Source organism: Dermacentor albipictus, chromosome 4 (genome assembly GCF_038994185.2).
Source record: "Dermacentor albipictus isolate Rhodes 1998 colony chromosome 4, USDA_Dalb.pri_finalv2, whole genome shotgun sequence".
NCBI lineage: Eukaryota > Metazoa > Arthropoda > Arachnida > Ixodida > Ixodidae > Dermacentor > Dermacentor albipictus.
In genome coordinates, this window is record NC_091824.1 from 142,686,038 (window position 1) to 142,698,967 (window position 12,930).

Below are 12,930 nucleotides of genomic sequence, written 5' to 3' on the forward strand. Positions count from 1 at the left end.
AATGTTCTTGCATTGACGTTGACAGTCATAGATAGATGGGTTCTGGTTTTTGTCTTGTACTTGCATGAAATAAAAATGTGGACACCTAGTGACATCGTCATTCAAATGTGGTGCACTCTTTGTGGGTAGTAAATGACCACATACAGGCAGAATCTCATCGAACATACAGAGTTCAGAGCCATGTATTTTGGCAGTATGAATGATACGTTCCAAGAAATTAACAATGCACTGAAGGGTAATTTATTCATACTTACATGCACTGTACATATCAATTGTCATGAGTTTCTTTCCTTAAGCTGAATGGATTAAGCTGTAACATATGATATTACAAGTAGCGAAATAAATGGAAAGGCAATACGACTCACACATGTAATACCCCTTCTTTGCATTTAAGATCTGTATTGGAGAAAGTATCACAGAAAAAAAAAAAAGAGAGAGAGAGAGCAATAAACAATTCCAAAATGCTGATTTTGAGAGCTCAAACAGGAAAGATGAATAAAACAGATCTGCCATATCAACACACTTTTTTTCACTGCTAAACATAACTGCACCATACACAACATGAACAATATGAAGCAACAAGAAAAGTATATGACAAGTGAAAAAAATGCACAAACAGCAATATCAATGCCAGCAAAGATGCTCTTCATATGGGATTGCAAAACAATTTCCTTATTGGCCCCTTCAGATGGAGAGGGTTTCTTAAACATACATTTAACCATTGTATCTATTTACATCTCCCGACTTGATTGTTACTTCAAGTTTGATGCCATGGGAAAACAGAACAAGTATTGAACAGAATTGGCACTTGCAAGACGTGACCTCTTCTTTGTCTTTTTTATTGGTGGTTTCAATTGTGCACACCCAATCCTACCTGTTATTTCTTCATTTCATCAGAAATACCAAAGCCTGCTTGCAAGAGGGTTTCTTTCGTCCAGTCAAGCCTATAGTTTCTTGTGGTAGGAAGGCAAAGGTTTTTACAAGACCCCTGCTTAGGTGCATGACATTCAACATCCAGCATAAAATCTAAACCAACCACCACTTGACAAACATTCCAGAAATATAAGACCACTAGAGGGTGCAGAGTTTGGGTTCAACTTGAATACCAATATAATCGATTTATAATATAGCAGACTGAGTAATGGAGGTTTAACATACCGAAACAAGAACCATGGTGCCACATTGGACGACTCCAGATTAACCTTGAAAGCATTTTAATGTTTCCCAAATACTCACCAAGCACAAGTTCTTGCTTTCAGCCTTTAATAAAACCAAGCTGGGAGTCGAACCCACGACCTTGTGCTTGGCCACTGAACCTGTACGATAGGTTCACTGGTTTATACAGCTGTGTCAATCAGAAAGGACTTGTTTCTTAAAGATTTTTTTTGCTTAATCCACTACCACTTTTCAACTGCAAATGCGAGTTCGCATCTGGTATTCGGGCAATGAAATACCTCTCAGGAAATTCACGAACGACAGTTTTAGTTGCCTTTTGCTTACTTGTGAAATTTTGATGTTTTCATGAATATAGCCTTTGCAGGAATGAATTACTGTTAATGCAGAAATCCACTTGCAAACAGGCTCAAGCTTCCAACAACAGCCTGGCTTCATTAAGAAAGCAAAAGGAACAAGAGAACATCTGCAAGCATTACACAACTGATGACACGACAGTGTACACAGCAGGCCACAGCAACCACACAATTTGCCTTGGTGGGCCTCTTGCTATAAAGCTTAATCGAAGCAAAATTCTCGACCAACAACTTCCACAGTCCAAACAGCCAAGAAAAAAAATGGGGGAAAAAACAAAATTTTTCTAGTATTTCCTTCTCACCATCAACCACTTTCTGCAAAGGAGTCCTAGCGGCTCCTAGCAACAACTAGCTTAGTTAGATGAAAAAAAATTATGTTTTGTCGATATATACACAGCAAAATGTTTAAAATGTCTTAAAAACACCCCCTTGTCTTAAAAATATGAGTTGGTGCATCTCTCCATGGTAGGTAGCTACAGGTAAGTGTAATAGTGTGCACAAGTGTCTTCGTGCTAGGTACAACAGCATGGTACACACAAACATACACATAGCGCACACTATATAACTCCAGGCTTTCAAGTGCAGACTGCATTCTTGCACATGTAGCAGAAGACTGCAGATGAAAATACATGTAAAGGTAGCTGCAACAGCAATAGAGATAGTTGCAAAAGTAAGAGAAGCTAGGAGAAATAAACAAAGGTCGCAATTAACTTTCAGAGGCCTCGGCACCCAACTATAGCGTGAATGCCACAACTGTATACACAACAAAATTGGAAAAGTTAGTGCTCCAAGTTTAGTCCTTACACAACCTTCCTGCGTGATCACATGATGGAAAGCCGAGTGGCACAGTGAATGTCACATTTAACAGGACACTAATGATGTTCGGCATAGCAGGTGTTACTGCACAAATGTCGCTGCTGAAACGAAACTTTCCACACGCAGACCACTAGTTTTACATGCTTTCTGCATCATCTGTATGCGATCCTCAACATTTGTGTAAAAATTGTACAGAAAACATGGAAAACTATGGGGTTAGCTGGGCTGTAAGCAGACACATTTTGGTAGAGTGATCCAGCATCGCAGGCAGGCAGACATCTGTTGAGAATGCTGGCCTGTCTAACTAGAAATGTGACAACTGTTGGTATGAGTATTAACCAATCTCTGTAATTGTGACATACACTGTACCTGAAGTAGCCAGCAGGTGAGGCAAGTGATCGGAAACACTATCTTTTAGGGATGTAGCTTCTTTCCTATAAACATTTCCAATTTTTCTCTCTGGCTGCCCACCTTCAAGTTTTTCCAATGAAAAATTTGTCTCGCTAGTATGCAACTACAAAACTTGCACTCCACTTTACAGGATGACACAACCATAGCAGCATTTATGTGCATGAACAGTGTGTTGAAAACATTAAACTGGATGCCCATCAGTAGTGGCGCTAACCTCTTATATGGCACGAAAACAAGCATTTCTTTCATAATTGCACTCAAGGCATGTCCAGGCAAGCGGCACACTGTAAAAACAATACCAGGGCCTGCATTCATGCAGCTGTTGGTAGGGGGAAAAAAAACTGTCGTAAGATAGAATTCCAGCCACTTATGATTGTGAAATGAGAGCAGCAACTGGACTGGTCAGCAATAGTGTCCTTATAATGAAAACCTGTGAATCCGGCTGCAGTTTTTAATGCAAAGGGGAGGGTGTAGTTACACAGGGTTGATGCTCACACAATAGCAAATGCTGGAAAATGCAACAGGTGTGGTATAAAACAGGGTGTAGCCTCATCTTTATTACCAACAATTTTGCAATCCCTAAGCGATAGACATATATGCTCACCTTGACAGCATGTATGTCAGCAAACGAGAGAAAATATGTGCAACAATGTGAGCAGGCTTAGTACACATGCTCAGCTTTTCTGATCGGTCATATCTATGTATGTGTGTGGGTGGAACAGTGCCTCTCATCACCGTGACAAGCAATTTCTTGCAAATTTACTTGACTACTGTACAATGCAATTCCCAGCAGTGGATTCACACATACACTACATTTTTCAATATCTTTTTGTGCTGACAATCCATACAATGCAGATGTCATGCAGTACTGGTTTCCACAGCAAGACGGTAAACAAGAATATGGGACTTCATAGTTGCAAACTGTATGCGTATCAAAAAAACTTTATAAACAGCAGAGATAAAAGTCTGTTACAAGTTAAACTTTCAAATGGAGGCAAGCATTTTATCTTCAGTAACAAGCAAGAAATTGCAGGTATTGCACACTACTTTGTAACTATGCAGGAACCTTTATCGGTGTCAATAAACCAATTGTGCATCAACATGACACCACCCCAAGCCTAAGCACAGCAGGTCTTACCCTGCCTGTTGACTGTCCAAGCAATGCATTCTCAGGCATGTGCAGGCTACCCAGCCATACAAAATAAAAGGTATGCTGCAGGGTAACACCATACTCTTTAGATAAATGGTGCAGTGCACCATACTGTGCAAATAAAATTAAAATGCATGAAGATTGTCTAATTTATTTTTAAAAGTGCTTTCACAATGAAAGCGGCCTCATGTGCATGATAGTAGGCAAACTTGGCAGGGTGCACAGGGTTAACTGCAGTATTTGAAAACAGTGATGAAGGTTCTTAGTTTGCAACACAATGTTGCCACATTAAGACAAATGTGTTGGCTCCAAGGAAGCGTGTAAAGAATATTATCTGAAGAACTGACAATTGGTCTTCTGGCACAAAAAAGTGCTCAGCACCAACACAGCCTTATGAGAACATCAATCTATGCACTCTTACTGAAAGAGGACGAAATTTGGCAACTCGCAGAAAGGCAATTCACCAATTCCACGGGCCTTTAATATCAAGGTTAAACTACTTGCCCTCTCTTTCTTTTTTGCAATACAGACATTTACACAGACCAATAGAGCAGTTCTACCACTCCGGCTCAATTCTCTGGGGAGACTCAGTGGTTGGAAGCAATTGAGTCCCTGTCCCTACTGCAAGGAACAATGCAAGAATAAGCGTACCCAACTGCAGTACATTTTACTTGGTAAGAAATCATTATCCTGTAAAACTATTAACGTAATGAATAATTAGAATTACTGGTTTAAAACTGAGGCAAATATTATAAAGGCAGATTAAAACAAAAAATATGAGGCACTTGTTGGCTTTCTTCTGGACGTCAGAACCATGCCACACGTGTCCAGTACTCTACAGGGACTAAATAAGGCAAAACCAAGCTAAACCAGGTCGAAGCTGTACTAAAAGAAGCAGTGTCTAAATAAAACTAATTCAATATATTAAAGCACCTTTAAAACAATCAGTAAAATATACTTAATTTCAATGCTCTCGAGAGGAGCTAAAGCAATGTGAAATGCTAAAAAGCAAGTGTTGATTTGAAAGAGCTTTGAGAAAAATGCAAAAGAAGTTTCTTTCATATCGAGATTACAACGTCAATAGCCGTGCAAAATATGTTATTCCATGATCAACTTTCTAGGAAACCTCAGAAGCACGAATCAAGCCATATGTCACTAACCAAAGTAGCCTTAACGCACCCTCTTGGGTGTCCAATGGGGTGCCTTATGTAGAAGGCCAGATGTGCATCTACTTCTGAACTGCACTAACTACACAGCCTATGACGATTAGCAGTGAACAGGCAAAGTACATGCTCTAATCAAGTGCAATGCTGGAAGCCTTACTTTTTCCAACTTTCCACTAAAAACTTAAGACACCTGCACATGGTGATGAGCTAAGCATTCTCACTTCAATGTACTTTATAAAATCTAAACAACTTAGATATTGTATTGGGTGGCCTTTCTGCACTACAAGATGCAAAATGGAAGTGCACAACCTTACAATCCTTCAGATTTTGATGTGTCCTGCTTTTTCTGGCAGACAATCATTTATTTGCTAGCCAAATGGCTTACAATCACTGAACTCCACAACAATTTGCAGTTTGATTGTCTTGCCTCTTATGGCATGTTTTGCTTTGGCTCAAACTGAGTTCATTCATACTATCGCTGTACTGAAAACTATTTAGCCCCATGAATACTTCGTTTAGCGCAAAACGACAGACACAAGAAAGACGACAGGACTGTTGTGTTGTGTCTGTCGTTTGGCGCTAAACAAAGTATTCATGGATTCGCACCAACTAGCCAGCCAACGCATTGTGCTGATCTATTTAGCGCAAAGTGGCAAAATCTTTTAAAAAATTTGGAGATGAACGAAGTTATTTTTCTAGGTAAGCAAAATTTCAGTGAACCGGTTACATATTGTCAATTTGAAGCTTTAAGTATACCAGGATTATGAAGCTTTTGTATTCAATTAATAATGCCTGACATGTCATGCCACACAGTACGCTTGCTTATTTTAATGGCATTGTGGCAGTGGCCTTGCGCAGCAGCACTTCTGTGGCATTAGCTTTCGCTGTGCTCAGAAGCACTTATCAAGTACCCTGTACATGGTGTGCAAGCATGTGGTCATGTCATCATTCATAGACTAATAATAATAATTAATCGCATAACCATAGACTTCCATTCCACTGTCAATATTAACTAAATCTTCAAAAGAAGTGCCAGTCAAAAGGGACTAAAAAATTGGCATCTTCTGTCACCAGGAGATGGGATATTATTAACAGCTTTTGTAAACTGCCACCTGTTTTTCCTTCTTTGCTTCCCATCAGTTGCCTAAAAATAAAATTATGGAAGGACATCAACAACAATAATAATAATAAAGAAGTCACTGCTACTGCAGCAACTTGTGTGTGTTTCGAGTGACATATGCTGTGTTTTAAGAGTTCAAGTTTGCTCAACACTAAGTTCAAATTTTTTGGTCAGCAGGGTTGTAGTCAGCAGGGGAGAAGTTTCAAGATCAGGCGTGAAAAATAGATGGCACCTATGGGAGCTGACTCAGCACTATGCCATCATTCAAACTTGGCCAATGCACTGAGACATGACATTTCAATTTAACAGGGCCTACTGTAACTGACCTCGCTGTCACTGAACCAGCGCTTAGTGACAGCTCTAACTACTGAGTAGTAAAAAAAAATAGTAATAAAATTGCCTATAATGTGTCTGCTTTGAGCAAGAATCTGGGACAGATTGTAAGGAGTAAGCAATGACGAAGCAACAAAAAAGCATAACAACAGAGGACAGCATGCAAGATAAATGATACAATGGAGAAAAAAAAAAAAGAAGGCAGGCCACATTATGCGAAGTGCCTGCATGCAACAACAAAAGTCATGCAGTATATATTTCACACGTAAAATGAATGCTATGCACAAAAGTATAACAAAATGATACAAACAAGCAACGGCGGATACAATACACAGAAACAAAACATGCATGTGCCATATGTTATGAACACAAAAAGTATGTGCTGCATTCTCACATCGACGCCCTTGTGGGAGGCACACCAAACATACACCAACAGCTCCATGCATCTTCCATCAAGAACGGCAGAAAAAAAAAAGAAGACAAATTATTACACGACATTATCATTTTATCAATCATTTCACGAGTTCTCACAAAAGTCAGCTTTTATACAAGGCCCAGAACTCTGAGCACTGAAAATATATCATCAAATAAAGTGAACACAACAAACTTTCCATGACATGACACATCCTTTCCAAGGTGGCTCTTCAAGCAGCAACCATTCTGCTAATTACAAAAATATAAAACTTCAAGAGAAGTGCAACCGACCCAATTTTGCACTGACCAATTCTTGCAGTATATTCGCCCCAACAGATAGCCTACAGTCGTTCTGGTGAAAGTCCAGCTCTTTAGAAAAAGAACCAATATTCGCAAGACAGCACTATACCTTGCTTATGCTATCTGTACTTGCTGCTCATGCCCGTGACACCAAAACATAATATCACCTAAGCAATGATTTTTGTGCAGCACAAAACAAAACTTGCATGTTCAAAAGTTTATGCTAAATTACCTCATTTGACTGAGTGATAATTAAATTTACTCACATTGCATGTCTAGATGGAAGCAGCTAATGAAGGAATTAACATCTAGTCCACATATATACACTAGGCTCAATAGTTGCCGAATGATGCATACCTTATGCAGCATTGAGCAATTAATGACAAAAAGTGGCTTTCGACTGCATGGTTTATCTGCGAAAGAGGTGCCACTTACATATTTAAATGGTCAACAGCAAGAGACAGCACTGCCCTGCATTGTCCAATTACTAGCAACAACACACAGTCCAAGTTCTCAAGGTAAACCCCATGTTTAAATTGGTAATGCAGGATGAAAAAAGCAAAAAAAAAGGGGAAACAAACAATGAAAGCCATCATGTGCGCACATTACATGAACACAGTGTAGTTGAACCTGCCTATGTATTAAACAACTGGAGGGCTAAACTGCGTGCTATGCAACAGGGCTGTTCAGATCCTTCAGATTAGTGTGACACAAACCTTGAGAACCACCAAAGAATGCAGTCTTGTACACATCACAGGTGCAACACAACTATATGCGTGCAACCGAACACAAGACACATGCCAACACAGGCATTCATGGAAGGTCAATATACTGCAATGACCCCATGTACACTATTTAACAACAATGTCCACCTGCAGAGAGCCTTGACACCACAAGCCAAAAAGCTCATTCTAAAACACAGACCGCATTGATAGCCTGCACGAGGTGCATGACAATCTTGCCACTTCGCTGCGGATCTGAGAATTTAATGCAGGGTGCTAAACAAGCCCTCAAACAACATCAGAGACAAACAATAAAAGTTGCGCTGGGGCTGTAGCAGGGATTCATAAAAACCTGCCTCTACACAACTCGCTCGCAGTGGCAACACCTCTTGGAACTCAATTAAAAACCAGTAAAAATAAGAACCTTGCATCGTCAGCATGCAACTCCACAGCTGCTTTTGGTTTGCAGAGTGCATGCCGCGAGGGCAATAAAAACAGAAAAAATAAAATTGAGCCCCATTGCATCAGACTGCCTGACACCTCTCTTATCCCGCACCATCACCCAGCAGCCTCTTCAAACTTAGTGTGCGTCCCCTGAGCCCTTCATGTCCCTGTCCGTGGGGTCTGGGGTTCTGGGGCGTTTGGTGGTTCCGACTTGGCTGGAGGTGCTTCAATGGTAGTGTCATGAGCACTCGGCGTAGTGGCAATGTTGGCCTGGTTGTTTTGAGCCATCAGCTTTTGACGCACCTCACGTATCTTGAGCTGCAGTGTGTTTTTATTACTGAACACGTCCCGATGCCGCTGCTGAAAGGCAGCCGTAGCTTGCGCTGTAACAACAAAACAGCATAGCATATTATGAACAGGTTATCGTTTAGTTATCAAGTGGCTGAAACTGAGCACACCACATATGCGTCAGCTTGGTAGTGTGTGCATGTGTCGTGACTAACGAAAGGCGAATATTCAAAATTTTGAATATGAATAGAACGTTTTCCACGAACTTCTCATTTTCAAGAAGGAACTCTTCAGTAATTTGAAATCGTTGAAAATAACCATATATTTTGCAACAACCAACCGTTACAGTCTAGTTACACTTGCCTGTCTGCTAAAAAATGACAGACAACGACCGATTTTCCAGGCACCTGTTTTTCGGATCCGCCGGCGGCTGTAGCTAGCACAGCGGCCACACCAAGCCTTGCTACTTGCGACGTTGCCTACAAAGCTTGCTGTTCGGTCCCATCTTTTTCTTTGCAACAATGTGCCGACTCCGCCTTACAATGGCCTTACACCTTACGACTCCGCCTCCATTACAATGGCGCCGACTCCGCCTTTGTAATCCTCGCCAATTGCTTTCAAGCTCAGAAAGCACGACATGTTGCATAATGCCGGTTTCCGAGAGTCAGCTTCCCCTCAGTACAACAGTGTTACGTGGTGAAGCATACACTAAGTCTTGCGGTGAAGCATACCAAGCGGGGGAAGAGACAATTGTCCTGGGGCACATTATGTTTTCCTTAATTATACATGCGTGCACCCGCCGTCTCCTAGCACAGATACGCTTAATAAGTGTACTGGCAGGCCCTTAGAGCTATTTTGGACGTGCTTGTCCCAATTTGAGCCCTTCGGGGCAGTAAGAGGCATGCATTAATTTTTTTCGGACTGCCCGATTTTTCAGACGTTCTCGTGGCCCTACGGAGTCCACAGACGCTGACTGTATAGCCTTCTGCAACACCCTACTGCGATTCTGCCATTACAACAAGTGTCCTAAAACAAGTAATTAAAAAGTTAATTACTTTATTTTAGTTCAGTAGCAAACAGGGTACGACTGCTACTTGCCTACCTAGTGTCCACTATGCTGAAAGAATGAGTAGAGGATCCTCGCATCAGTTAAATCTAATTAAAACAAGAAATCTGTTTCCACTAAAATAAATCAGTAAACTCATTTATATTGAACTTCATTAGTTTCATGAAAAGTGGCAAGTCAGTAGTTTGTTATATGTGGACTTTCCCTTCAATACGTGCAAAAAATATTGACACATAAGCTGGAGTCGAAAGCGACTATTTGGCATCGCCTTGTTCCAAGAACTGTGTTTTTAGAATCTTCATTTTTGTTTCCAGCATTTTCTCACACCTAGCTGCAAATTTTCCTTAAGAACATTAAAATAAAGAACAAAATGCAGCATGAACGGCACCCGATTCCGATCACCTACCATTCTGGAACTGCGAGCGCAGTCACTGCCATTTTATCTTCGAGAGCCTAAAATATATTTTACAACCAGCGGGACAGAAGTGGATTCTGCATACGAAAGCAAAGCGTTCTAGTTGGCTTGAAGCAGAAATGACTGCAGCATGCTGTCAATTTGAAAAGGTCTCGCTGTTACAGCTGCACATAAACCACACAAGGCAAAGCACTCCGAGTACCATAAAGTTCTGTTTTCCAAGATGGTCCAGCCGAAAAAATACAAAGTTTGGAAGGTAGAACATCACCTTGAACCATTATCAGCATTAATTGATGACCTAAATAAAACATCGATGAACAGTGATCTCTTGATAATGGCGCAGTGACCGCCAGCCCCCTGCAACTTTGCATGACAGCTATGCTTTCAAGGCGAGTCCGGCCAAGTGAATATCAAAAACAGAACGCTCGTTGCTTGAGCGGCCAGCTGACCCAAATTGGTCAAATAGGACAGCTTTACATGTGGTGCAGTGCACCATTTGTGCACAGGGAAGTACACAAGAAGGATTGACGCTGTCGTGGCATCCATATGCCGTACTGCCCTTTAGTAGATGATAATGCCTAGTCTTCAGGGTACCTCGTAAAAACACGAAAAACAACATGAGGGTAAAGATATTTACCTGAAGGGAACCAGCCTTCCTCGGTGAAAAGCTGCATGACAAGCTGGCGCCGTTGCTCCAGTGTACGCCGTAGTGATGAATGACTCTTCTCACCTTCTGCTGGTGTCTTAGGTGTTCGTGGAGAGCCTACATCACCATCCGACGCATCTGCATGATAGTCATTGCGAATTAATAAGTGGCTGCCAAAAAATGTCAGCCGCATGCCATTCCATTTGGCATGTGAAGTACCGACTACTATTATTAGAGCAAAATGAACAAGACTGCAGTTATGTAACTTGCCATATGTACAAGCTTGACAAGAACTTAGCAAAACAAAGTTAAAAGATATGCCATTCAGTGGAAATATTTTCTTTTTCTTCATAAAATCAAGAACTTGAAGTTTATGTCACTCCAAGCGAAAGTGACCCAATTACAGTCTGAGAGAACCATTAGTTTTAATCCTGCCACACAGTAAGAAATCCTTATTTTGGTTAGGCCAACATCAGCTCTCTGAAGTCACCTATCCTATCAAGATGCGCAGGTGCAAGTTGCTCCTTATCACTAGCACCAACGAAGTACCCCATCAGTAATAAAGCTACGCAATGTATTTAACAATTTGGCATTAAAAGGCATCACTTCACAATACCCTTCAACAAGCACAGTTGAACTTTGCTACAGCGAAGTCACGTGCGACAAAAAATTACCTTTGTTATATGTGATGTATTGTATAAGTGCGAGATCGCTACGTGCCGATATCAGTGCAAAACATTTTTAAACCACTTTATTATATACTATAATTTCTTGTATGTATATTGACACGACTCTAATGCACCTCTGAATCTAATGCGCAGTTTAAATAAAGAAAATAAGCGCACTTGAATCTGACATGCACCCGATTTACAAAAGAAAAATATAGCATTAGAAAAATTTGCACAAAGAAAAAGCAAGATGTGCAGAATTTACCTTCACACTAGGGAAACCGCCCTCCCCACCCCCCCTTTTTTAATGCGCTTTACAATGAAAGCGAAGCGTCGCCATCGCCATTTGTGCTCCATTGGCCACTGAAGCCAAGCACGTGGGTGCTGTATCTACGAGAACAATCACTATTGTAGGTACTACTACAATTCCCTTGCATGAGATATTACATGCCTCTGCATCAGACTTGTCTAAGTATGCAGCCAAGAGCATTTCTGGCAGTGCGCGCAGCTTGGCAGTGTGGCAGAAATGCTAGCAGCTGTTACGTCGGTGCATCTGGCGCGAAATCTCATGAAAGTGGTAGTACAGTTAAACCTCAATATAACGAAGTAGGTAAAATCAGCAATTTGCTTCGTTATATTGAAATTTCGTTGTATTGAAATTCGACCTTTTATGCAAAAAGTACAGTCACAGATCGATTTTTCTTACATAAAAAGGGGCTGCAGAATTTTTCGAATTATTGGGCAATCAAGAAAAGCAAATTTGAATGAGAAAACAATTCATTTTGATGAAATTGGGAGTCGGTGACGAATGACATGGTTTCATGCCACGTGGATGATATCTTCACCTAGGCGGTACAAATTAAGCAAAGCCAGCCACGCTTTCATGTGCACTCTGCCATCGCAACTGATAGCGTCGCCCACAATGGGACAACGCTATCATGAAAAGTGCTGGCAGCGGGGAGCGAATGCTCTGTCTGCATCTCGCTCCAATGAGTCACCAAAACTCAAGATATGCAACCTCCAATACTAAACGCACGTGAAGACAGCTTGCATGATGCCACGCTGTCTCAACATACCCATTTTTTGCACACGCGGCTGATTACCTCTAAAGCAGGGTGTGCGGCTGCGTATATGCTCAGCCATGTTTACAGCCATGCGCAGCCACGGCCGAGATGCGTTCCAGAAATTGTAAAGTGCGCCAACTGCCCTCCCCTTGTGCACACTTGATCGCGGCAATTGACGCGAGCTCGCTCCCCTCATCTTCTTTCCCTTTGCTCACGCAGGAAGGCAGCACTCGTGAAGCCACCATCTTTCTTGTTTCACCCTCACACAAAGTGCGCAGGGCACAACAGGATCTTAATGCACTTGGACTTCATATGGAACATGATGCAGCTTCACTTTGGCGATTGTTCTTGTCCCCCTGTGCATGATTTGAGAGGCGA

At 41.4% G+C, this 12,930-nt stretch overlaps 1 protein-coding gene across 6 annotated transcripts in view; it reads right to left on the reverse strand.

Annotated features, from left to right (window-relative positions):
* Positions 1-217: 217 nt before the first annotated feature.
* The window catches only part of cic (Putative transcription factor capicua), a 116,277-nt gene continuing 103,564 nt past the window's right edge, over positions 218-12,930 (reverse strand). For all 6 annotated transcript variants that reach the window (XM_065448479.2, XM_065448481.2, XM_065448484.1 and 3 more), the window contains exons 20-21: positions 10,812-10,958; positions 218-8,788 (exon numbers count right to left, since the gene is read on the reverse strand). In XM_065448479.2, coding sequence (XP_065304551.1) covers positions 8,565-8,788; positions 10,812-10,958 — 371 coding nt within the window. In that variant the 3' untranslated portion in view covers positions 218-8,564. The remainder of the gene's footprint in view (positions 8,789-10,811; positions 10,959-12,930) is intronic.